Source organism: Myiozetetes cayanensis, unplaced genomic scaffold (assembly GCF_022539395.1).
Source record: "Myiozetetes cayanensis isolate MyiCay16 unplaced genomic scaffold, myiCay2020 scf12, whole genome shotgun sequence".
NCBI classification, from domain to species: domain Eukaryota; kingdom Metazoa; phylum Chordata; class Aves; order Passeriformes; family Tyrannidae; genus Myiozetetes; species Myiozetetes cayanensis.
The window spans coordinates 4,474,942-4,499,661 of record NW_026086826.1 but is presented as its reverse complement, the minus strand read 5'-3'; the positions used below and the strand labels follow the sequence as shown (position 1 = coordinate 4,499,661).

General features: G+C 41.3%; 1 protein-coding gene across 1 annotated transcript in view; it reads left to right on the top strand.

Annotated features, from left to right (window-relative positions):
- TESK2 (testis associated actin remodelling kinase 2) overlaps positions 1-24,720 on the top strand; it is a 75,813-nt gene that overhangs the window by 45,687 nt on the left and 5,406 nt on the right. The window contains exons 5-10 of the mRNA XM_050306934.1: positions 5,122-5,268; positions 15,392-15,474; positions 17,162-17,237; positions 18,866-18,949; positions 20,049-20,135; positions 23,389-23,524. Of these exons, the coding sequence (XP_050162891.1) occupies positions 5,122-5,268; positions 15,392-15,474; positions 17,162-17,237; positions 18,866-18,949; positions 20,049-20,135; positions 23,389-23,524 (613 nt within the window). The remainder of the gene's footprint in view (positions 1-5,121; positions 5,269-15,391; positions 15,475-17,161; positions 17,238-18,865; positions 18,950-20,048; positions 20,136-23,388; positions 23,525-24,720) is intronic.

The window sequence follows — 24,720 nt, the reverse complement described above, 5'->3', positions numbered from 1 at the left end:
AGGTGGTTGTGGACGTTTTTAAATTGTGGGGTTTTTAACTAGTGGAGGGGTATGAACCAACTTCAATCTTAAAAAAAAAAAAGTCAGTTTAATCTGATAGTCAATCTCAGTGTATCAATTTGCAGTATCTTATGTAGTAGTTTTGAACATACTGATGCTGTCTTTCTTTTCCAGTTCTGCACAGTTGAAGCTAATGAAAACAGTTGGGGGAAATGAGAAAATTTCCAATCCTCCCACTGTAGCTAATTATGCCAGTTGTGACAGAAGGGTACATTGACTTGTTGTCTTGCAGCCAGAAGCCTTCAAAATAGTCACTTAGAGAGTGCTGAGTGTGGCAGATGACTTAAACATATGAGAAATGAAGATTGGGTTGTGTCCTTCTTGAAATGGATGGTTTAAAACTGGTCTTAAACTTCTGCAGAAAGCCAAGTGAAAAGCTCTCAACTTTCTTTTAGCAGACATGAGAGTTACCTTCTTACTTCCAACATTAGAAATGATACAAATACTGGAAGCTCTGTCTCTTTTGACACTCTTGAATGCGTTTGTTGACAGTGTTTACAATACTGTTATTTTGCTTTCCCGGTCCCCCTTCAGAGTCCAACTTCTTGGTCTGGCGTTTGCTTTGACATCTCTCTTGTTTTTCCATGCTGAAGGTGCTGATGGCACGATTCTAGTTTCTCTTTCCTCCTGCTTCTCTGCCTGTCTCTTCGGTGGGTTTCTGCAATATATTCATTCATTGCTGTCTCAGTGTTTGTGTCCTGGGTCCCTGCAGCTCTCACTCTTTACTTACCTCACTTGGTCAGTCACTTTAAATGCTCTCTCCACGCCTACTTTTCTTAACCACTTAATGCATTGTCTTTGGTAAGGTTTGGGCTGCAGTGTAGGGGTGTCTTGTGGTTACTTGTTGCTCTTTAAATGGCGAGCAGTGACATTACAAGTCATCTAAATAGCAGGCCAAGTTTTTTTTCTGGCTTTCCTGTGCAATATCTGATGGCTTGTTTGTATCAGACCTTCATATTGAAACAGCCTTAGGTTTTCAAAATAGCATTGAAAACTCTTTACAATTTCCATCAGACTTGACAATATTTGGAGTCTTTGTTTTTGAGCCATAACTGCTGGAATTGTGTGAATTTGATGAGCCTTTCCTTTAAAAGCTTCTAGTTCTCGTATTGGTGTTCAGACTTTTATTTTGAATTCTGAAGCTAAAATCTGACAGCTGAAGTTCATTATTAGTCTCCTGAAATGAAGCATGTAATGCTGTATGTAAGTACTGTCATATTCTGAATTTCAATCAATTCCTTATTTCCTGTGCTTGAGTCTGATAAAGTGACTGCAAGTGTTTTGCAAAGCAGCAAAACACTGTTCTTAGGTTAAAGCAGCATGTTTCCCTATCCCTGACTGTTGTGCAGGAAAGGGTTATATACTGCTGCTGCTGCTGTATTTCTTAGCAGTAAAGAATATACAGTAAACTATAACATCAGAAACCTCCTCAAGGCTCTTTGATCCAGGAAGCATCTGCGCTTGGCTGAGCTTCTGAGTAACATGTCCTGCAAAGAAGCTACTACCCTCTTTCCTCATCATAAGATTTGGGGGAGGTAGAAGAAATGGAGTTTTGCTGAACTTTCATTCTAGCAAAAAGAGTGTGAGCTCCTACCTCAGAATTTTTTCGGAAAGAATACTTCTGTGGGCTGCGACGCCGGGATCTTTTAAACGGGCATTTCGTTTGCTTTGAGGTGTAGCAAATGCAAAAATAAACAACCTTATAGCCATTACTTTCAGACCTTGGCAAGCAGATAAACTGAGTGCTGGGATCCTGTTACGTGACAAAAAGCTAGCAGGAGGAATAATGGGTAGCTGTTTCACTGCAACCTGATGATAGAGAGTCTGAAAAGGTCTGAACACTGCTCCATTTAGCCGTGAGGTCTCTCTGAAATGTAGCGGCCTTTGCTTTCATTGTGGTGGCCCCATCAGATCTCTGCTCCAATTGCTTGTACACTTATGCAATGGCTGTTGTTGTAGTAGAATCGTGCTTTGAGATGATGTGTGTGCTGCAGCCTTACTGTACCAGTGCTGAAATGTTTCAGGGACAAAACAAAATCCAGTGTTCCCTTTGGGAGAGGTGCATTTACGATCCTTCGGGATATTCTTGCCACAAAGAGCTGGTTTGTGCCACTGAGAGACTGAGAACAAGTATTTTTTTCTTTCAGTTGCCCTGGCATTTAGGAAATAATGTACATAATTCTGTGTCTGTTCTGAAAAGGCATTGTTGAAGGGCTCTGAAAAAAAAATAGGCCATCAGGCTGGCTGTTTGCATTATCAGCCTGAATAACCGGAAGAATTGGATTACTTACATGACACTGAGGGAGCACTAAACTCTGTGTGGTGCTTGCCTTAGGGACAATTTGGGCTTCTGCATGCAAATATTACCTGCTGGTCAGCTAAAACCTGAGATCAACTGGAGTCTTAAACGTGTCTTATAGGAAAATCTTAGTGCAGTTGTTCACTTGATGATTCGTCTCCTGTCTTTCATGGAGGTACACGAGAATGTAGAGCCAAAGCCAGACTCACATCTCTAATAAACGAGGGCTGTGCACTTGCTGGGTGGCAGTTTTGGACAGGAGGCCTGGAGGGTTTTGTAGATGTGCTGGAGACAGGTTTGGCTCTTGCCTTTGCAGCTCGTCCATGTTGTGTCCTCTCTGTGTGTGTGTGTGTCAACCTTCACCCACCCCATGCTGGAGTTGAGTCCTTGCAGCTAAGTTGGGTGAATGACCCTGCAAACCAGTTTGACTGGAAGAGTAGCTGGGAGAATAGATATATTGGATGCACTTAGCTGATATGGCAGCAGTGGATCAAATCTGAGAAGGAAAGTAAGAGCATGCTCGATACAGTAGCCAGCTGTTGTCCCATTTCAATATGTGTCAATACTCATCTGGGCTGATTGTTTATTAGCACTTCTGGAGCTATTTATGTCATGGTGTGGCACAGACTAGGAAATGGAACCTGGGCCGATGATTCCTTCCCCTCACATTGTCTTGCCAGGGAATTTAGGTATGGTAGTGCTACATGGATGGTCTGTTGTGTGTTACTGCCCTGTCAGAAAGGTGAAATGCTTTGGGGCAATTGGTGTCACTGTAACTGGGTTATCCAGCCTGGGCCTTTGGTGCCTTCTGTTCCAGGTTGATCGGTATTGTTTGGATTTGAACATAACTGGATGAGAAGTGCTGTTCACACTTGCCCAGGGAGGCTGGGAATATGTAAGAAGTTATTGTAGAAGTCTTATTCACCATTTTTCCTTAAGCATGATAGCAACCTATGACTTAGAAAAAATAGAAATCTAATTTTATTGAGCATGGTTTTTTTTCTTATGTGCTCTGTAAAGTCATCTAGCTCCCTTAGGGGTTCAGATAAAAGCAGTGAGAAAGATCAAAGCTGGAAAAGCTCAAAGCAGCATTGTTTCCAACGCTGAACCAGGTTGACTGCAGCTCTAGTTGGTCTTGAAAATCTCCAAGGATGGAGATTGCGTAGCCTCAGACTGACCTGTTCCAGAGCTGCTCTGCTCTCTGGGCACATGTACCCCTAGCACAAGGAACAGGTTGTTTTGGAGAGAGAGGGGTCATGCCCTGGACTGCCAGTGAAATGGACTGGGATGAACCCTGTTCCCAAGGGAAGCACAGTGGAGCCCCTTCCCAGTGAGCTCTGTGCCAGTTAAAATTGATTTGTGCCTCCTCTGCCTGAACACTTTTGCCACCTTAGTTAACCTGTGGAACTTGGGTATCTGTTAAAAAGGTTTTCAGAATTAACCTGTGAGCTCAGCTAATGGTAGGCCCAAACTGTAAGGAAGAAGCTGTTCTGAAGGTGAGCTGTGACCCTTGGGCTTATCAGTAGAGTCTGGCTTTGTGTGCTCTTTCCTTGCTGTAGCACAGCCTGAGATCATCCATCCACACTCCATTGTGAGTGGTTCGTGTTTGCCTTGTGCCCCAGGCTCCAAGGCACAAAGAAGCGCAACAAAATACAAGCAAGTTACAAGTTTCTGAAATAACAAAAGCTGCAATTAAGACTTCAGTTTGAACATGATAAGGGTGCCACACTGTCATGTGTCACTGTCAGGGTGAATGACACAGGGAAGTACAAAGCCATCTGAGAGAGGGTTGGAGATGTGTCTGGCACAGGGGAGGGAAGTTGGTGCAACCTGGCACAGTGTTAGTGCGTGGGCCAGGCTTGGGAGCAAATTGTCCTGCCTGCTTCGCTTGGGTTTTCTTGAGAGAAGTCACTACTGCTGCCAGGTTTTCCTGCTGGAGAGAGCTACTCCTTTTGCTTGTGTGCTGGTGGGGCACTGGGGCTGGGAGTGAAACAAGAAGCTACTTAAAACACGATGTAGCTGCTGGTGTGGTATAAAGGGTCTGTACATAAAGCATAAGCTGAGTTGCTGTAATGATTATTTGAGCAGTGGAGCTGCCATGTCTTAGCTAAGTTATATTGCTTAGTGTCATTTAGGTGCTGCTTTGTTTCACTGTCTTTTATAGCATTTATCTTTTACTTAATGTTCTTTCCTTTTCATGAGGGCCGCCATTTGATGGGGTTGATGTAGTACTGACCACAGTGGGAATCAGATTGCTGATTAGAACTTGCAGATAGAGCAGTGAAAGAAATGGAACTTACAGCAACACATTGTAATATTTTTCTTTGATGCTGTTTCAGTTTAGGGAATTGATATCTGGAAACTTGATCAGGTTCCATGACCTACACTTGGATACTTACCCTGCTATTTGTTGACTTATCCTATATAAGAGCCAACTCTTCATCCTTTTTTGCCCTAATTTTCCTCAAGCTGGAAATGAGAGGGTGATACAATATTGTAGATGTTTCTGAAGGGTCTGTTTAAATACCAGAGAGTTAATGCAGTGGTGGCTGTCACGTGCATCTTTAACATAAATGCATTTGCACAGCTGGTGAAGGGAGACATTTTCAACCTCTCTTGATCTGCAAACTTTGTGCCCCTCCAAGCCCTTAAGAAAAGAAGTTTTGATATGTAACTGAGCTGAGGTCACCTGTGTAATTATGAATTTTACATTCCTGTCTGAAGTTAAATAATTAATTACAAATGTTGCTTTTTCTTTTCAGTACATCAATTGTGGTAACCTGGAACAGCTCTTAGACAGTAACCAGCATCTGCCCTGGACAGTGAGGGTGAAACTGGCTTATGACATTGCTATGGGGATCAGTTATCTTCACTATAAAGGCATTTTCCACCGAGACCTTACATCCAAGGTACCGTTTATAAGCTTAAGAGAACTTTTTGAAGGTACTGTAATTGTTTGTTGGGGTTTTTTCCTCCTCCTTTTGGCAGATAACTGTTATTGAAATACAGTTTATAGAATTGAAACTTTCCTCAAAACATGTTCATGGTTTATATGGGAACTGGAGAAATTACTATCCTGAAGAAAGGTTATTCCTTAAATGAGTTCAGCTTCAGATTTCTCAGAAAGCAGCTGCAGAGTTTTTTTAGTTCCTAATTGTGGTTCGGTAAAGTATTTAAATCCCTGGATAATTAAGCACAGCAATCTAACATTTGGAACAGGTTAATCGTATAAAGAACCCAATTGAGAAGATTATTACAAACGCACTTTAAAATCTCCTTGTTGTTTTTGTTTCCCTGTGTATTTCACAAATCTTCTGTAGGAAGAGTGACCTTTCATTACTAATTCTGTGTTAAGTGTTTCTCTCGCTTTCAAAGTCAGTAAGATCAAAACAATTTGCCTAAAATTTTCAAATTTCAGAATTTCTTCCAGAATGATATTTCCGTGGCAGAGTTCCCAATGGACAATGATTTATTTTTTTAATTGCCTTAGTGACAACTTGCATGAATTTATTTGGCTGAAGTAGCCAGCTAATTCAAGCTTGGCTAGAAACACTGACAGAGGAGCACTAAGCTCTGTGAACAGATTGTCCCACTATTCACACTGGGTCTGAGCATGCATTGCAGCCTGTTGTGAGGGCTTTCCTGTCCTGTCTGTCCTGTTGTCTGGAGCTCATGAGCTGGTTTAAGCTCACTGGGGACCTGCAGTATGAAAGAAGTTCTTGAGAAGACTTCATCATGCACTTCAATCGAAAGCATCCAGAAGAATATTATCTGAGTCTAAAAGGAACTGTTTTTTGAGATTAGAAACAGCTTTTAAAAACCACAACACAGTGTGTTTGCAAATGTGAGTAACTACTAGTCCTCCATCTAGTTTTCTTTCTTTTTTTTTTTTTTTTTTTTTTTTTTTTCAAGTTACCTCAGTGCGGTGTTAAACAGATGCAGAATGTGCATCTAACCAAGGTGGAATAAAGTTGAGCAGGTGATGAAAGAAGTATTTCAGTGAAGTCATAAAATACTTCCTTGGCTGTCCTTTCAAGTGAAAGGGGCTGAATTCTGCAGAGAAGAATGTCAAATTTATGAAAAATGCCCATACTTGGAGTCATGTCTCTTTGACATGATACGCTCAGAAAGCTCCAAATTTCAGTCACCTTGGAGTGTGAAGATAAGAGATGCATAAAGATATCTGAGAAGATAACTTTAATAATAATGGCATTCCCCATTCTTTTTCAGTTCAGGAAGTATTTTAGTCCATCTAAGAGTAGAGTTCCTGCAAGGAACCAAAGTACCTAAAGGAGAACTCTGTGCCTGCAGCACTTCTCATAACACACACTGTGATGGTTACTCATATAAAAATCCCATTTCCTGGGATCCCTGTGAATGCCTTTGTTCCCAGCTTTACATAACTGTATGCCATTCTCTGGAGCTGCCCTCCCAGTGCTTCAGTGTTATCTACTGTTGAATGCCAATTGTTTGGAAAGTGCACCCGCTGGGAGGGGTTCGTGATGTCCCAGCAGCAGCAAACTCATCGGAGGTTATTTAAAAACAAACGAACAACAAATCAAACCCTAAGGATTTGTTAGCAGTTATGCTGTATTTGGGTTGTTCTTAGCACTAAAGTTATAGTGTCTCAGTGGGTCGCATTGGAAGCTGTCAGCATAAAAGTTTAAGTCATCAGCTTAGAAATTTTCAAATTCCTTGGGCGTTTTGGGTTGTTTTCTGTTGGTTTGGGTTTTTAAGTTTAGTTTTTAAAGTATTTTCTATGTGATATGTGCGCTTTCCTTGTTCTATTTGGGAAGGGACGTAGATGAAACACCAGGACCTTAAACACCCACCTTAAACAACTTGTGAATTTTATTAGTGTATTATTGTATTGATGAAATATATTTTAAAAATTAAATCTATTGGACAAATTACTCTCCTTTTGAATCTTAAAGAAGTCACTTTGTTCCAAAGGAAAAACCTGTCACCAAAATTTTCGGTGCTCAGACTGTGGTTTTTGGCTACTGCTTGAGGACGTGCCTTGTCTTTTACCAGGTTGTATTGGTGGTAGGATGAGTCATCTTCATTCCTACCAGTAAACAGTTGGTGTGTGAACAAGCTGAAGGAAAATGTGATGGACTCTTTCCTTGGGAGAGGACTTCTGATCTGGATTGAACAAGGGCAGATTCAATACTGTTCTATATTGTCCTTTCTTTGGTAAACTTCAGTAATTGATGTGATGCTTTAGTGTTCAAATGAAAGCAAAGACAAGGATTTAGACCTGCAAAAGTCAGAACAGACACTGAGCTTGCAGGGTGGGAGAGTGGAGCATTTTTCTAGGAAAATTCTTGGCCTTGACTGAACTGTGAACAGAATGAAACTGAGACTTTCTATGCAATAGTGTCTCCATGCTTTACCTGTTACCCTTAAGACAATACCCCACTGCAAACTGTCCCTGTAATATGAATTTTACTATTAAAATTACTCTTCTTTTTTTCCTGCCAGATCTCTAATTCCTGCAGCTTCCCGGAGCGGATGGTGTGATACATAAATTTTACTGTGTCAATTGTAGCAGCAGACTTGTCTTGCTCTTAGTGTAATGTGTGTCTATGTATTTGCACAGCATTTTAAAGAAAAAGTTCCTGTCCTCTGCCAATCTGAGATCGAAAAATAAGTGGCTTGGGCCATTAGTCTACAGCAGGGTGATCTCTTTTCCTAATGGCACCATGTGGAGAGCAGCAGAGCAGCATTGATACTGCAGGAGGCCAGAGGGAAGAACGGTGGAGAAGAGTAGATGTAGGTCATCGTAGTCGATGCGACAGCCCACGGGGATGTCAGCCCTGACATCCCACGGGTGCCCTTCCCGATGCCCTTCTGTCAGAGAAGGGAGGCAGTGCTTGTGAGAAGAGCGTGTGCTGCCCAGACAGCCGGTGCTCACCCGTGTCGGGAGCAGCTCCATGCCCGGGCTCTGGAGCTGATCAGGCTCATCTGCCCTGCTCGGTGGCGACAGCCTGGCTCGAATCTGTCAGGAAGCACAAGTGGTCAGACTGGCCTTTTCCAGCCTGCAGAGAGTTAGGGGTGTGGGCAGGGTGACTCGTACGCTTTGCAAGCCACTGACAGCAAGCTTTACTGTCCACGCTTCTGACTCGTCATAAAAAGGTTTACGCAGAGATTAAGCCATAGATGGGTTCTGACATCCTGCCTCGTGGGCTCATTCCCTCTCCATGTCACTGCAAACCCCAGGAATTGTTTGTTATTTGAGGCTCATTGAAGGTGCAGAAGGAGGATTTGCATCCTGGAATCATGAAGATTTTCTTCATCTTCCAGCGATTCTCAAGAAGTTCTGGTTAGGAATTTTAACTCTGAAAGTCTTAGTCACAGAAAGTGCAATCGTTAAAACAGAATACTGTGAGACATTGAAAGTGTTTCAGTAGAAGCCACTGAATTGTGATAGAGTTTTTTCTTAATCTGACTTGGTTTTGCAACATTCTGGCTGTTGTAACCTGCAATTAAAATAGCAGTATTTGGGGCAGTGCAGGGAAGAAGCATCCAGCCTGCAAAAACATGGCAGTGTTTTTGCACCTCACCCCTCAAAACAAATATCCTACTACTACACAGTGAGTTTCTTCAGCACCTTGTTTACACTGTGTTTGCACTGCATTCAAACCCTGCTCTGGAAGCACTGTTGATTTCCTTGGCAGCTCACACCAGTGACTGCCCTAATACCAGTGAACTTATTCTTACAGTGCCTCTGAGATGAGGGAGATGAGTAAACTCAGCCTTATTATGACAGATTAAAAGCAAGAATATTGGTGAATGTTGGGTATGTATTTTAAGACTTTTGTCTCTTGTTTGGGGTATTTGGCATTTTACGTGTTTAAGTTCAAAGCAATGTGCTCACTGACCTCAGAGACAGTTGGAAGCATTAGAGCACTTATAAAATAGTCAGGTTTGACCCCTGGAGGCAGAGAATGTTACTAATCCTGTGTGTCCTCTGAAAGATTTTGTTAAAGTAGCTTTCTTGTCACAGACTCCTCCTGTGATGCTGAGGAAGGCCAAAGTCCAGATCCTGGGGCAACACTGCAATAGTCTTAACCACAAGACAGAAAAGCTTCATTTGCAGCCCAGACCTTTTTTTTTTTTTTATCTCTTCCCAGCCTTTCTGTCACCCTGCTGTTTATGTGGGAAGAGTGGCCAGAGCCCTGAAAATAGTGGTCCAAGTGTTTTATGTACAGCCCCAATTCACCATCAGCATGAATCCATTGTGTGCACTAAAACACATGGATGCCAGGTGGAAAACTGTGTGATCGTGTAACTCAGGACGTTACCTTAATGTGTATGCATAAGGGGAAGAAGGAAAGCTGTTACAGGAAGTTTTACATCCCATCTTTTGTGCAATATTATTTTTTTGATCCAGAGTTTTTGTATGCAACTTCCTACCAATTTTAGAAACAATGGGAAAAAATGACATGATGCACTTTACCTTAGGGTTGGAAACCACAAGATTCATGGTGAAGGTGTTTGTTGCTTCATGAAGTAACATGAAGTATTTTTAATTTGTATTTGTTGCTACTGTTAATTAATATTACTAAAGCACACTGCATATTGTTGCTGTGGAAGAGGAATAGAGAGAGGGATGAGAGAGACCCCCTGGCAGTGAGAAGTGAACATCTTGGAGTCTGCCTGTTTTTCCAGTACTGATCATACCTACTCTGTTACTATCCAATCCTTTCTCCTAGTGCACAATGCCAGCCTCTGGTTAGGCTTTTCATCCTTCTTCATAGGCTTTTTCTCTTCTTTTTACTCCCAGTTCCAGACCTTATTGATCAGTCTCCTTGTCTGAGCCTGACTGCATTTACCCTCTTCCTATTGCTGCCTCTTGATGCTTTATCCAAGCAATCTTTCTGTGTTCTGGTCTTTAATTTGTTGAGCCATTTCTAGCTCTCCCCATGTTCTGCTGCTCCAGGTTAGCTCTCATCCCTGCCACCACCACCTGTTTGCTGTACTTGCAGTTCTTAAGTCCTTGTGATGGTATTTGGGGTTTTTCCCCTGTCTCAGGAGCCTTGCTCAAGACCCTGCTCTTGGTCCCTGCCAGCCCCTGGCTTGGACTCATCCTCTGTCTTGTCCCCTCAGTCACTCTCAAATTCCTCATGCAGGATATGCCTGTCCCAGTCTAGTCTTTGCAGCAAAAGATGCATCTTACACAGAGGTCTCATCGTGTTTCAAGTTGAGAACATGCCAAATTTGATATGATACCACAGGCTAATATTCTGAGGATTTTTTATTTTCATTAGTTAAAAATTTGTTTGCAACACATATTCTGAGTTAGTTCTCCCAATCACCTGAGCTGTTGTAGCTGAACACCCCCTCCCTAAAACCCCACCAGCAAAACTCTTGATCAAAAACAAACTGGCAAACCCCCAAACAAGTGCCTTTTAGTTTTGCAGAATTATTTATAATTGAAAACAAGGTTTTATAATCAGTAGTAGGCTGCGAGCAGTTTTAGGGGACATCGTGAGCTCCACTGATGATAAAAATCTATGAAGAAATCCTAATCTTTAGGCACACAGATACATACACACATATGACTGTGTGTGTATTCCTGCCAACATCTGCTTTCACTTCTCAGTGTGTAATGGCCCAGCCTTCTGCCACTGAGAGAGGAGCAGCCTCAGTTCCTACGGGACAGAATCCCTGCATGTAAGCAATTACTGTGGATTATCTGATGTAACATAAATTCACTGCCTTTGGGCTTGCAGGTGACGTGCCCTGACTTCCTACCTTGTACTCTGTTTGCTTCTTTAAGACGAGGTAAACCCCGAGCAGTGAACAGCACCTTTGTCTGATGAGTCTGGTACTTGCTGCTGCGATTGCAGAGTCCCCTTTGTGCTGCACTAAGCTCTGGTGGGGATATTTTGCACTGCAGGGGAGGGCTGGCACTGAAAAAATTAGCTGTTACAGATGGTTATTTCTGATGATAGTTACAACAGCAAACTTTTACTGGTACTTTGGGAACCAAATGGAGCCTGTCCCTTAAACACAATAGTTTCAGAAGTGTATCTGGTACTGTAAACTTCCTATTATTCATTTAATTGTCAGTGGTGTTTTTCCTAGGGGGTAGCTATTTAAAAATAGCTGATACATCTCAATTGGCCTTCAAGTATTTTAATTCAGTAACAGCCATCAGAAGGTTGCAAATGACACTGCAGTAGCATTCCTGTATTTTCTGGAGTGCAGTAAAGTATCTGAGGAGTTTAGCTTGTATGTCATACCATGAAATAAAACTATGGGGTTTCTTCATCTAAGCAATTTATTTTTAACTCTGAAACTCTTGAGTCTATTTTCATTTTTGTTTATGTAAAAGGGAGAGTAGAATATTGCATTTGTCTTAGCAGGATTATGCTGTGCAAAGCAGATGTTAAGCTCCTGTAACACACAAAGGGGGCTTTATGTTCTTTCACATCTGTCTGCATAAACAGCTCTGTTAACTCTTTGGGGCTCATGTACAGAGCTCCTTGCTTCTCTATTAAGGGACTGCCTCAGGAAGGACTGATGGGGTTCCTATTTTGGAGGAAAAAAACCCACTCTTGAGAACCCAGCTGAAGTCAAATAGTGCCCTCTTAAACTGTGTGAACTGCCAGAGGAAAGAACATCCCTGTCTGTAGGAGTCCAAAGAGAAATCTTGAAAAGGTTGTCATGTTTTGTTGCCTTGCAGCTTATACAAATAGTACAGTAGTAAGTCAAAAGTGTTTTTTCAAAGCCTGTATTGTGAAACTGCTTGGAGTTTTCGTTTCATAGGCAGTTCTTGAGAGGCTCTTGCACTAGCAAGGGGTTTGAACTCTTGCATTTCTGTGCCAAAATCCATTAATGAAACTTCTTCATACCACATCGAGACATTGATATACTTTTTTTTTTTTTTAAAGAAACTGAGAAGTATCACTTTGTTAGAAGAAACAGTGCAGTGTGTACTATTGTACTTTCCCTGCTAAGAAACCACCCCTAGATTAAATTCAAAAGCTCTTTTTGGCCATTTAATCTTTAATGAAGGTTTCTCTCTTTTTGATCCTGATTTACCTTGATGGTAGAATGTGAATTCTTGGAAATGTCTTTAAGTGGGTGCACGTGAACTGCCAGTTACCGTGGGCCATGTTCAGTCACCTATTTATGAATTGCATCTTAATTCTGGTAACTCAGTTATCTGTGCTGGGGGTTTGGGGCAGTGTTGTGTGATGGCATCACTGGGGTGGAGGAGGAGCACGATGGTGCTGAGAGTTAGCCTTGAATCTTGGAGAATCTCAGCACAGAGTGAAGCATCACTGTCCACACAGCTGTGCCTTGAATTAGCAATGCAGGCTGGAAAACTGACATGGGCTCCAGGAAATTGGTGCTTAGCTATGTTAAAACTTACCCCAGTTGAATTAAATCAGTTTAGTTTCACTACAGTGAGCATTTGTAGTGACACTGGAATTTTATTGTCTGGTGCATGTCACCTGCCTGTGGCTGATATCAGTATGAATAAAAAAGTCACTCTTTTACTGGAATACATATCCTAATGGATTTAAAATCACACTCAGCACTTCTTCCCGTGCAAACAAAAGACAAGCTTCCACTAGTGAGAGAGAACAGTTTGGCTTCCTTCTTTACATCACTTAACATTGTGCAGCCCACCACAGCAGAACAACTGATCGAGTCTTTGTAGCCCCAGATGTTGCCCTGGGCTTTCCCCTGTGCCTTCTCCCGGTGCAGTGGCCTCTCCTGCAGGACCTGTGGGATGTCTGCACTGCTCGGTCTCTCCAAATGCTTGCACTGAAAGCGAGCCTGGCTTTGCTGCAGGCAAATACCTCTTACTGGGGAAGGAGCTCAGAGCTGTCAGGCAGCATTGGCTTAATTTATGATTTATCTGGGAATAACCTACTTGCATAATGGTTCAGTGCTGTACCTGAGAGCTGAGGCTGCCTGGGGCTTGTTGGGGGGTGGGATTGTTCGTCTTCAGTTGGTGATGTATCACTGTCTAATGGGATGTGATTAGATACTGGCAAGAAGCTGAAGGAATATTTGCTGTCAGGATGATGTTGAGTTTAAGTCTCCCTCTGGTATCAAAGCAGCCTTGTAAATTATCGTAGATCTTTAGGTCAGTAGATAGGTTTCTGCAGATTTTTATTTGTGTTGAAAGTAGTTCTTTCAATTGTCTGGTTTTAAACGTTTCCCTGAAGTTTTGGAGAGCTGAGGTTATTGGAGAACAACACTAGTCCATAAAACCCAGATGGTAAAATTAAGTATTGCGGTCTTGCTCCTAAAAACGAACAAAATGTAAATAGTCAAAGGTAATACAAGAAGGAAATCTAGATTTTAAAACTAGTGTTTATGAATCACAGATGTTTCTTAAAAGAACGTTGAATTAAGAATCATCTTTAGTTGCTGAGAAATTTGTGACAGAAAAATAACCTGAAACTTTTCTGCATAAAATAGTATCAACCTTCCTGAACACCGCAAAGTCTCCGGTGTCCTCACGGACCTGTTTCTGTGTGGTACACAACGACATTCCACTTGTCTGAATCATTTGAGTAAGATTTCTCAGAGAAGTTTTATCCTTCTCAGTTTTAAGTCCACTTAGAATGCCCAAATGTTTAAAGAGAGGCGAGTGCAATGAATGCCCCCTTTGATACAAGATAACAAAGGCCGCAACTGAGAAGCTTTGCTGCTCTTTGGGTAAGCACAGTTGGTTTAACTTGGTACATGTTTATGAATCCCCAAGCTAACTGTGGTTATTATACTTGAGTCATGCTAAACAAATAAAAGCTTTTGCATCTCAGGAGCCTGGCATGTGTTTCGAGAGGCTGGCGTGCATTTTCTTTACGTGGTCCCAGGAATGGCTTCCTCAACCTTTTAATTGGCAGGAGGGAAACTCACTTCATGGCCCGAGCCACAATCGTCTCTGAATAATATAAACAGTGATGACCTGAACTTGATCTTTTAGACAAGGGACTCGCTTTTCTTGGTAGCTGCATTATACAGCCAAGCTCATGCTCGGGGTCAGCGAGGGGCTTTTGTATATCCAAGCACAATAAAGCCAGAAAGTGATTCCTGCTGTTCAGCTAATTAATGCAGGGTACCACTCGGTAGGAGCCGGCAGTGGTTTTGCTGCCTGTCACTGCTATTGTACTGCCTGCAGGAGGATGCAGAGCAAGGCATGTGGGAAGGGAATGAATTTTGTCTTGTTCTACCTATTGCAGGACAGCAGAAAATGCAGGGGAGTCAGCTACCGATTCATTTGGTGTGAAGGGGAAAGGTGTGGTGCTGGAATGGTCAAAGCATATTTCTCAGAGTTGTAAATAAATAACAAAAAGAAATCGATAATACTCTGTGTGTGATGGGCCAGCCCAGAATTATCTATGTGTGTCCTTAAATTGCCCTCCATCCTGACACTGGAGGGCACATTTGAAAGGAAAAGACTGACAGCTTTTCCCTTAAATCATGTTTTCTAAATGCACTGTAAAATAAAGAATTTTGAGACTTTAAAGGAGCATATAACTTTGTCACATTTGTCTTACATTTTCTGATGAAAAGCTGCTGCAAAGCAGTGAGTTCCTTTTCAGTAGCAAAATATACAAAGGCATTTAGAGTTTGCTCTGATCTTGTATTCTGGTCAGGTACAGGTAATTGGTGAAGAGAAAATTTAAAGTGTCATAGAGAACAGCATGTATTGCATATAGTTGGGTATAAGGGAGCTAAATCATCTCAATTCTTGTTATTACCTAGCTGGGTATGTGCTGCCTGTGGCTACCTGCTTCTCAGCAAGTTTGTAAGTGGATTATTAACTAAGTGGAAAGCTGTTTGCAGCATCTCAAGTTTGGCAGACATGTGATTGTGCAGGGGGAGGGCAGGGGAAGAGGGTGGTTGCTCTCAAACAAAAGCTCTCATAAATGAATGTGCTCCAAACTATATTTTCTAGTTGTGTTCCAGATTAAAAATAGAGAAAACAAACGTTACAGAGGTTTCATGCCCAGACAATAACTCTTCTGTTTTGTTGGTTTTCTTTTCTCCTTTTTCCAGAACTGCTTAATAAAACACGATGAGAATGGATACTCAGCAATAGTGGGAGACTTTGGTTTAGCAGAGAAAATTCCTGATCACAGGTACGTGAACTGATCAAAATGGGGAGAGAGCTGCAGTGCCACTGCAAGTCAGAAGCTCCAGTCAGAGCCAGATCCCTGAGGCTGTTGTTGCATTCTGATACAGTTTTTGCAAAAAATATCCTCAGTCTTCAATCTGGAACTGCAGGCTGGATGACCAAAATGTTCCAGCCTTAATTACTGTCCATTTTGATATTTAGTGGTGACATCTATTCTTCAAAAATGTTCCAATGAGCAGATGATTTACTCAAGCTTTTCAGTTGATCTTTTTAGCAGGTACTTGGGAAATTTGGGTTTAAAAAAACCCAAAAAATACTGTCTAGCACTCTGGATTGGGATGATTTTGTAATAAATGTCATTTGTTGATTGCAAGCAACTCTAGCTTCTTTCCATTTTCATAAATAACATTCAGGGGCATTCTAGTACTCCCTTTAACATCTGGGTTAGTTGTCAAGATCCAGATTTATAAAAAAGAGTAAAATTAATTATAAAATTACTGTAGCTCACCATTTTACTTCTACTAGGATGAAATTATAATCTTAACTCATTTGAGGAATGCACAGGTGACTGTCAAAGCTATTGTCACAACTGGAAATAGTCCTTTTTGTCATCCCTCCATTAGGGAGATCAAGGCCAAGGATTTCATTGTTCTCTCTGTATATTAACTTGTGTATTTCAGAGTATTCTGAGTGTGAAATACGCTGTCAGATTTTCTCCAGTGTATGCTTCTGAGTAAAATAAATAAAAGCCTTCCAGCACTTTTGACTGCAAAGAGAACAATAAAAGTTGATCTCAGCTATGCACAGTTTTTAGTCTGCACATATCCTGAAACCATATCTTGGGAGATCTAAAGGCTTGGGTTAATGTTGATGAAATGTTGATGTAAAAGCTCAACAAAGTCTTAATTTTCAAACTGCTGATAAGTACAGCCAGTGTGGATCTTGTAGCTCCCCTGGGGCACCCTGTAAGGTGCTGAAAGCTTCAGCAGTATTGAAATGAACCCATCCCAAAATCAGGAAGGCACTACAGGTGCCCTAAGTTGTTCTTAATAACCAGTTTTGAGATGCCTTGAAAGCTGAGAGTACAGCAATAGCTGGAGTAGCTACTGAAGTAAACAGCTTGAGAGAATTGCTGCATTAGGCACCATTTTGGTTTGATCTAGTCTTACCTCCATTCTGAAAGGCAGCTTTGTTGTTCTCAGTTTGCTAATAGCAAGCCATGCTATCCTGAAGCCTTCAGAGGCCTTTATTTTTTTTTACTAGGTATTCCCTCAAGGTCAGCTGGGTGACAGCCTGGAGGTCTTTCTTAAGGCCCCAGTATTCAGCCATATGGAAACTGCAGATTTTTCAAATTGGATCTATTCTAATTACTTTGAGGTTTTGCCTAGTAAAGGATTCATTTGGTCACTCTTGATTTTTTTTGTTTTGCTTTTTTGTTTTAATTCAGTTTGCAAACAGGCTGTGCTGACTTCATTTTCAGAGTTGCTTATCAGCATACATGTAGGGATGGATACCTCTTTTTTTTTTTTTTTTTTTTCCTCAAAGTGGCCAGGCATTTAAAAACTAGAAATAAAATGTGAGTAATAGATTGGGAAAGTTAGTAGCAATGCTTGAGCATTTAATTAATAGTTCTTCTCTCTTTCCTTCCACTCCTCTCCCCCTATTCCCCCATCTATCCCATATCTGTATAGTGAGAAGTTACCAGTGGTGGGTTCACCCTTCTGGATGGCACCAGAAGTTCTCAGAGATGAACCCTACAATGAAAAGGTAGGTACATGATATAAATGTTAGTTGTCAGATGTTTCTCCTCAGTAGCTGTATGCATGATTTAGAATTATAATAAATAATAATAATAAAACTATTGCTATTTTCACTTGTGACATTTCTGTACTCAGGTCATTCAGACTAAGGGAGAGTGAGAGTTGAATAGCTAATATTTTTAATTCATGGTGTGTATTCTTACATGGAAATAGAACTAGCTTTAGGATTGTTCTCTGTGATGCTATTTCTGTTCTGGAACACCCCACATGCCAAAATATGGTAATGGTTTGTTGACCTAACACAGTTTCATTTAACCAAGTCTCATGAGAAATGTAGTGAAGTTGCTTCCCATACACTGGTGAAATCTGGGTAGAAGTAAAACCTGCCTGTAAACTTGTACAATTATGTGTGTGTATGTGTGTATACGTATAAATCAGCATTTCTTTAGGTAAGATTCCTTGATAAAATAAAAATGCTCTCCAGAGGTATTTGCAGGTTTTCCTATTTGTGTCATTGGGAAATGTTTCTTTCAGAGGAGGATCAGATCACACTGGATTTTAGAAACAGTATTTTCAATCAAGCTCTTCTGTACACAAGATTTTCTCTCCATTACTTCAGCCCTGCCAGTGTAGCTTTTCTGTGATAAAACCCACATCTTGTACCTCTTTCTAGCTAGTAGTCAATAATCTATTTAATTGGTGGTACTTTTAACTTGCAGGAAAGCAGTAGCTACCTCAGTAACGAATATAATAATTACCATTTCAAAGCTTTTTAAAGAGTTACAATCGACCTAAATTAATAATAAAGTACCCAAATCTGTGGTGCCACATTCTTCACCCACCCTGGGGCATGGAGGACTAAAGAGGAAGCAGGTCTTACACCCCAATCAGCATGAAAGGTGACAACATAAGCCTGGCTGATATGTAAGGGATGAGGGATGCAAGCTTCTGCTCTGTAGACTTGTATTCCGTGTTTTCCTAAATTTTATTCATGAAAAACTGAGGTGGGTGGAAATCTGAGGAATTGTGCAGCTCCAGGGGTAGTCAGATAAGTGATTACTGAGCGTCATGGAAATTGAGGCTGGTGTACAGTGCTGCTGAATATCTCAAGCTGTTTTCTCCAGAGGTACTGAACCCTGAGAAGAGAAAACTGTAATTCTTCTTAAAAACAGCATTAATGTTCTGGATGAGCTTTGATCATGCATATTCTAAACCCATTTTTCTAACCACAGTGATATACAGGCACGTCACGTTTTTGGCTAATTATTCCCATCTGTAGGACATCAAATGCAACATCACCATCCTTTATGCAAGGAAGGATTATTGTTTTGTTTTGTTTTGTTTTTACAGTGCTGAATTAAGAGTGATCTGGTGGGTTTTCTCTTTTATTCTTGAAAGAGTTTTAAAGTTATCACTGCTGTTTATGCAACAAGAAAGCTTTACTGTGAGCATGTGTTTCTTGGCTGTGGAAAAGGGTAGCTAATAATGCAGTGGCTCTGTGTTGTAAGGCTGAGGGACCAGTTTAGGTGTCCCCCGATAGCCATTTGGGGTGAGGAGAGACTCTGGGGCAGATAAGAACACTCACTGTTCATAACTGAACCACGTGTCTGTGAATTTTTTTCTTTTCTCTCTCAGGCAGATGTGTTCTCCTATGGCATAATTCTGTGTGAGATCATAGCAAGAATACAGGCAGATCCAGACTATCTCCCTCGCACAGAGGTGAGTGTGTTGCATTTATAACGCTGGTGGGAGGTGCTGAGTCTGCCACGATAAAGGCCTGGCCTTTAGAACTTCTGGCACTGCTGCCAAAGATAGGATGAATAGGTGCTGCATTAAAAATAGCCTGGAAAAGGCTTTTGTTCTTCCATGCTGTTATTGGAGGAAACTCCACTGAAGACACTTCCCCAGAGACTTTGTGCAGCTGTGGTCCTCATGGGAATTCTTTTCTGCCCCTAACTGGCAGAACACTGAGAGCACTGCAATGCCAGCTCTTCCTTTTGTGGAGTGATTCCTCATGCAGACCTCTTGCCAGGTTCACTTTTGGCACGCTGCATCCCCTAAGCAGCCCCTCCTTGTGAAAGGGGAAGGACCTGGGTTAACAGCAGCTAAAATAAGCTCACCCTTATTTTTGCATAGACTCTGCTAAGCACTGTGGATCTGAGCTATAATTGACTAATCAAAGATACTTCTTTACTCTCTTCGATTGCCTTTTGCTTGAGTCACATCTGCAGGGCAGCTTTTGGCCCTCTGGGGGGGCTCTTCCAAGCTGTCTGTCTCCCTCTGGTTCTGAAAATGTGAAATTACTCAGGTCTCAAACTGCAGTAAGTAAAATTCTTTTGCTCCTCTGGCCTTCACATTTTATAGGAACCGGATAACTTGTATTACCAGTCTACCATCCACAGAAAAGTTAACCATTTTAACTGATACATTTTCATCATAGCAAAGTCTCTGGTTTTATAGCAGGCTGTTAATTCACACGGTGAAAGTCACCACAGTGAAACATCACAGTATAAGATATTGTTTCCAGATCCACACAGGCAACATTTCAACTGCAGTGGATTGCAGTTGAGTGCAGGAAGAAGGATGGGCTTTGAAGTCAGTCCATTCTCTTACAGGTATCCTGTATCAGTAATCCCACTGGGAATGCTGCAGTTCAGAGCGTGCATGAAGGTTTCTTAAAATTGTCTGCACGTGGTTGTTGAGATGGTGTTCTTGGTTATTCCTGATAACTCCATGTAGGGTTCCCCTAAAAAGAAGATGCTTTGGGCCAGATAGCAGACCTCATTTATATCTCTATGTTGTGTTTTTGTTTGTACAGAATTTTGGATTAGATTATGATTCCTTCCAGCACATGGTGGGAGATTGTCCTCCTGACTTCCTGCAGCTGGCCTTCAACTGCTGTAATGTGAGTATCTTACTTGAAGGGGAGAGGCCTGAACTAGAGTTCTCTAAATCCCTCTGGCTTTTGAAGATAGAGCTTAAAGCATTTACAGAAGAGGCTTGAAGAGCCTACCTATAACAGCAGTGCCTTCTGATAACCCAGAAAGTCCCTTGGAGTTTTTGTAATCCTTCCCTTCCCCTTGCAAAAAGGTGTATCTTGTGTTTTTGCAATTCTGTGTTCTGTCATGCCAAACAAACAGAACTGAACAGCTTCTTGCAGGCTGCTCAGGCTGATCATAACCAGTTGGATGCTATTGGAACTGGGTAACCCTTGGGCTGACAAAATGCAGCTGTTATTGTGTACAGACCTACTGAGCTGTGAAGAAAGGATTCTGAGCTGCCCTCACAAACAGAGGGGACAAACAAACCAAGAGCAGGCATTAAACTACTCTGGATACCTTCGTGGTTCCTGAGTGTGAAAATTCCAAGGAGGAAGGTCTCTCTTGTTGGTTATCCCATAAGAGAGCTGCTAGTACCATTGTATAGTAAGCTTGTTTATATGAAATAAGAGAACCTGAGCTCCTGCCAGATTCAGGTGAAGTTGGGAATGTCCAACTTGCACAGCTTAAGTTGAGGCAACTTGTAAAAATTTTATTGCACAAAACTTTGCTGGGGACTCACAACCAGGCCATACTGGAACCACTACCAGCACTGTGTCCAAGTGTGAGTGCTTGTAAGAAAAGTCTCATCTCTTTGTGCTCTTGATGCTTATTTTTGACCTGAGCTCTCTCTCCTTTGTATTAGTGCAAATGCACATGCTCCAGGAGAGCACGGTATAAAGGTGAGACTGGGGGCATGACTGCTGCTCTTGACACCAGAGAGCATAATTTAATTCTAAAAATGTTTGTGGAACTTCACTGTGGACAAGCTACTTCACTCCTCTGGTTTCACCTTCATCCAGCAGAGCTTGTTTCACCAGGACATTGGTACATCTGACTCATATGAAGTGTTTTGGTTACATGAGCACTAAAGGGTTTGGCTAGAGGTAGGATTTGACTTGGGAAATATCAACTCCCACCTGTAGGCTCCAGAAATGGTACTGCATCCAAACACGTGGTGCGTGATTCAAAGCAATTTCCTAGCACAGAAACTCAGAGAGAAACTGCTCATGAAGGAAGAGGCAGTGACCTTATATTCTCATGTAAGAATTTGGTGTGCTCAGAGAAAAAGGATTTTCTCCTACTGATTATTGTCAAATGCTGCTTCTTGTGTAATAAATGTCCCTTCCCCGAATTGAAATGTAAATTACTCTCATGTGATCGAGCCATTAATATGCTGATTTCAGCATGGGCCATGCTGGAATTCACTGACCACTCACCTAGTAGAAGGAAAGAGGGGATAAACAGATAAGGCTTTCTTGTATTTTCCTAAGCATGCTGTGCTTCAGTAATAGGTGACTGGTGTGATAATTTGCTCTTAGACATGGACATTTATAAAGCTTTTTATTAGGTCAGCAAAATGTAAACTCTGTAGCCCAGCTGATCAGCTGAACTAATGTGCAAACTAATGTGCAAAGCCCTGGGGTTTTCTACAGCCAGGAAACGGTTTTTTAGGGCACGTAAGAAAACCAGTAAAAACTGACATGTATGAATAGTGGATTAAAATGCCTTTAATTTGCTGTTATAAAGTGTGGGATTTTTTTAAATGAGTACCTTCTAAGGTACTCCCCAACAACTATAAGTCTATTTATGTGAATACTTAATAAACATAATCATAAATGATCATGCAAAAAGTTTACCATCACGAGCTGAGCTGTGGGCAACTTCTGCCTTGAGGAAGAATCTTTTTTTCCATTTGAGCAGAATCTGGACTGCTCAGGGATGGAAGAGGCAAATGCTGCTCTGAGTAACTTTTCCATTGGTGCCTTTGTCCTGGATCTTACCTAGCATAAATTAAAATAGCCAGAGAGCCCCTTTTACTTCCTCTAACTTCCTGTAGCTTGCAACAGCTCCTTAAGCCTCCCAAATTAGTAAGTTTGTCAGAGTACAGCGTGTGCTTCAGTGTTGCCCCTGCCCTACTCTTTCAGTGAAGCAGGGAAAGCAGAAAAATGTTTTCCAATGCCAGGAAATTCCAGCTGCTGTATTAGAACAACTTTCTTGCTTGCTCTTGAGCTCTTCAAGTGCGATCTGTCTGGTTGGTTTTTATTACCGTACGTGCGAGTGTTTAGCCCTTCACCCTGTGTTGCTGGAAGGTGTTCTGGCACTGCTGATCAGACCAGTTCTTTTCAGGAAGATCCATCTCGTGGGACCTGCAGGGCAGTACGAGGGAGGTCTGGGAGGTTTGTTGTGCACAAAGCACCACTGTTCCCATTGTAGAGGTGAGATGTGTCTGGGCTTGCCCACTCTGAAAAAGCCTTTAGAAGGCTGGAAACAGGAATCGGGTCAAGCAGAATACTTTGTTATTACTGTAATGAGGTAACTTTCAGCTGCTGAGTTAGATACTCACACCTACAGTAGTTAAACCTGTAACATATATGCAGGGTCAATGTTCAAAATTATGAAATGCCTTCTAAATTACTATCTTAAATTTAACTCTTGGCCTGCAGTTCAGTTTTAGTGTTGGACTTTGTTTAGAGTTCCATTTCTGCTAGAATGAATAATTAAATACACACTGAGAAATTCAAACTGATACAGGGGGAATATTTTACCTGAGGTTTTTTTTTCCCAATATATTACTTGGTCAAATGATATTAACCAATCTTGCTTCCTTATAAGACAGACCAGTACATCAAGTGGTAAGGCTGATTAACAGATGGAAAGATGCATTTTTAGCAATGCCATTTAGGTGGGTTTTAATTTAAGCCACAAGGAGATGATGGAAGAATTACAAACCTTTAAAGAATGGCATAGCCACGTTGCTCTGTGTAATCCTTTTGAAGCAACATTGGTACATAATCTCTGTCTGATAACCAGAGTCCAGAAGGAAATCTTGAACTATTCAAGCTGTTCAAAACAAACAAAGCCCCATCACAAACCATGAATCTGACCGATTCCCACCTTGTCAGTTTAAAATTCATCCTCTGCATACAACGTTTACAACTTGATAATTAAATGTGAGAAGTATAACAGACAGAAATGCCACTTTGCGATGATAACACACTTACAACAGTCTTGAATTTCCTTGGTTTCTTCAGATTGTCCCTCTGTCTGTCCACTGTGTGTAAGCAGAATAGCATGGACAAACCCACATGAGCTTATTTGATTTGTGTGCATTCACAGATGGATCCAAAGTTGCGTCCTTCATTTGCTGATATTGTCAAAACACTGGAGGAGATGTTAAACCGCCTGAGAAATGAGGACTCGGAGCGAGAGAGAAAGTTCTTGAACCTTGACAACAGTGAGAGGAAACCAAAAGGCAAGTGTCTTGTGTTGTACAAACATTGCTGCATGATAACAGCAAGAGGGTACAATGCTTCGTATTTCGAAACCTGGGATTTCAGCTATTTATGCAGTTATTTACACCTTATGAAAAATTTTACATGAACCTTGAAAATTATTCTGGAGCAATGCTGTGTACTTTAAGCTGCAGAATGTCCTTTGGGGAAAAAACAGCTGTTTCTTAAAGTGCCTCAAAAGATTTTGCCCACAAGCTCTTGAGGGGAAATTCAGAGTTTATTTGGGAATGGTTTTGTAAATTGCTAACAGTATATGAAAATCCATCAACTTTTTATTTATCCCTGCCCTACTTAGTACGTATACGTAATTCCTTTGGTGTATGTTACGTGTAATGTTCAGAAGCTTCTTAAATTCCTTCAGGAGGAAGAGCACAGAAGATGCAAGAGTATTAGAAAGTACCTAGAAATAATCTGAAAGATGAGAAAAGATGAGTCCCAGGTCTGCTGGGGAATGTTGGCCTTGAAAGGTTTTCTCTAAGGCTGTCTGGTGCCACCTGGTGTGGGGAGTGAACTCTGGTAGCCTGGGCCACATTCTGACTTGGGTGTCTCTTATGTTAGTGCACTTCTGGCACTGGGAACTTAGAGTACAGTAAAAACAGTTTATCATGTTGTGTGTATATATAAATATGCAATACATGTGCATAGCCATCAATCTGTAATATGGTTTTAGGTTGCAATAATTATTCTCTAGTTCAAACCACATAGAGTTAATGCATGGTAGTTCTCCCACACCTGGAAAGCATCTAAAAGAGGTGTCAGTTAAAAAGGAAAATGTGTTTTTGTTTGTTTAGATTTTTGGTTTGGTTTGTGTTGGGTTTTTCTTTTTTTCATTTTTCTGGCATTCTCCCCTTGGAGTACATGTACAAAACAAGTACTTCTTGAGGAAGTGTTACATGCTGTTCTTTGATTTTTATAGTCTTTCCTACATGGAATGACTGCAGTCTAAACTGTGGTAGTATTTAGAGGGGAAAGTGAAAATCCATATGTGCTTATTCTGGAAAGGGTAATCAAAAGGAGATATCACTTCTTTATATTCATTTGTTAGGGCTCTAACACAGCTCTTCAGAGCCAGTGGCAGATGCACGTTCCAAATACTTAGTTAGCATCTACCATTTTCCCAACCTGTTCTAGTGATACAGCTTTATTTTTATATATA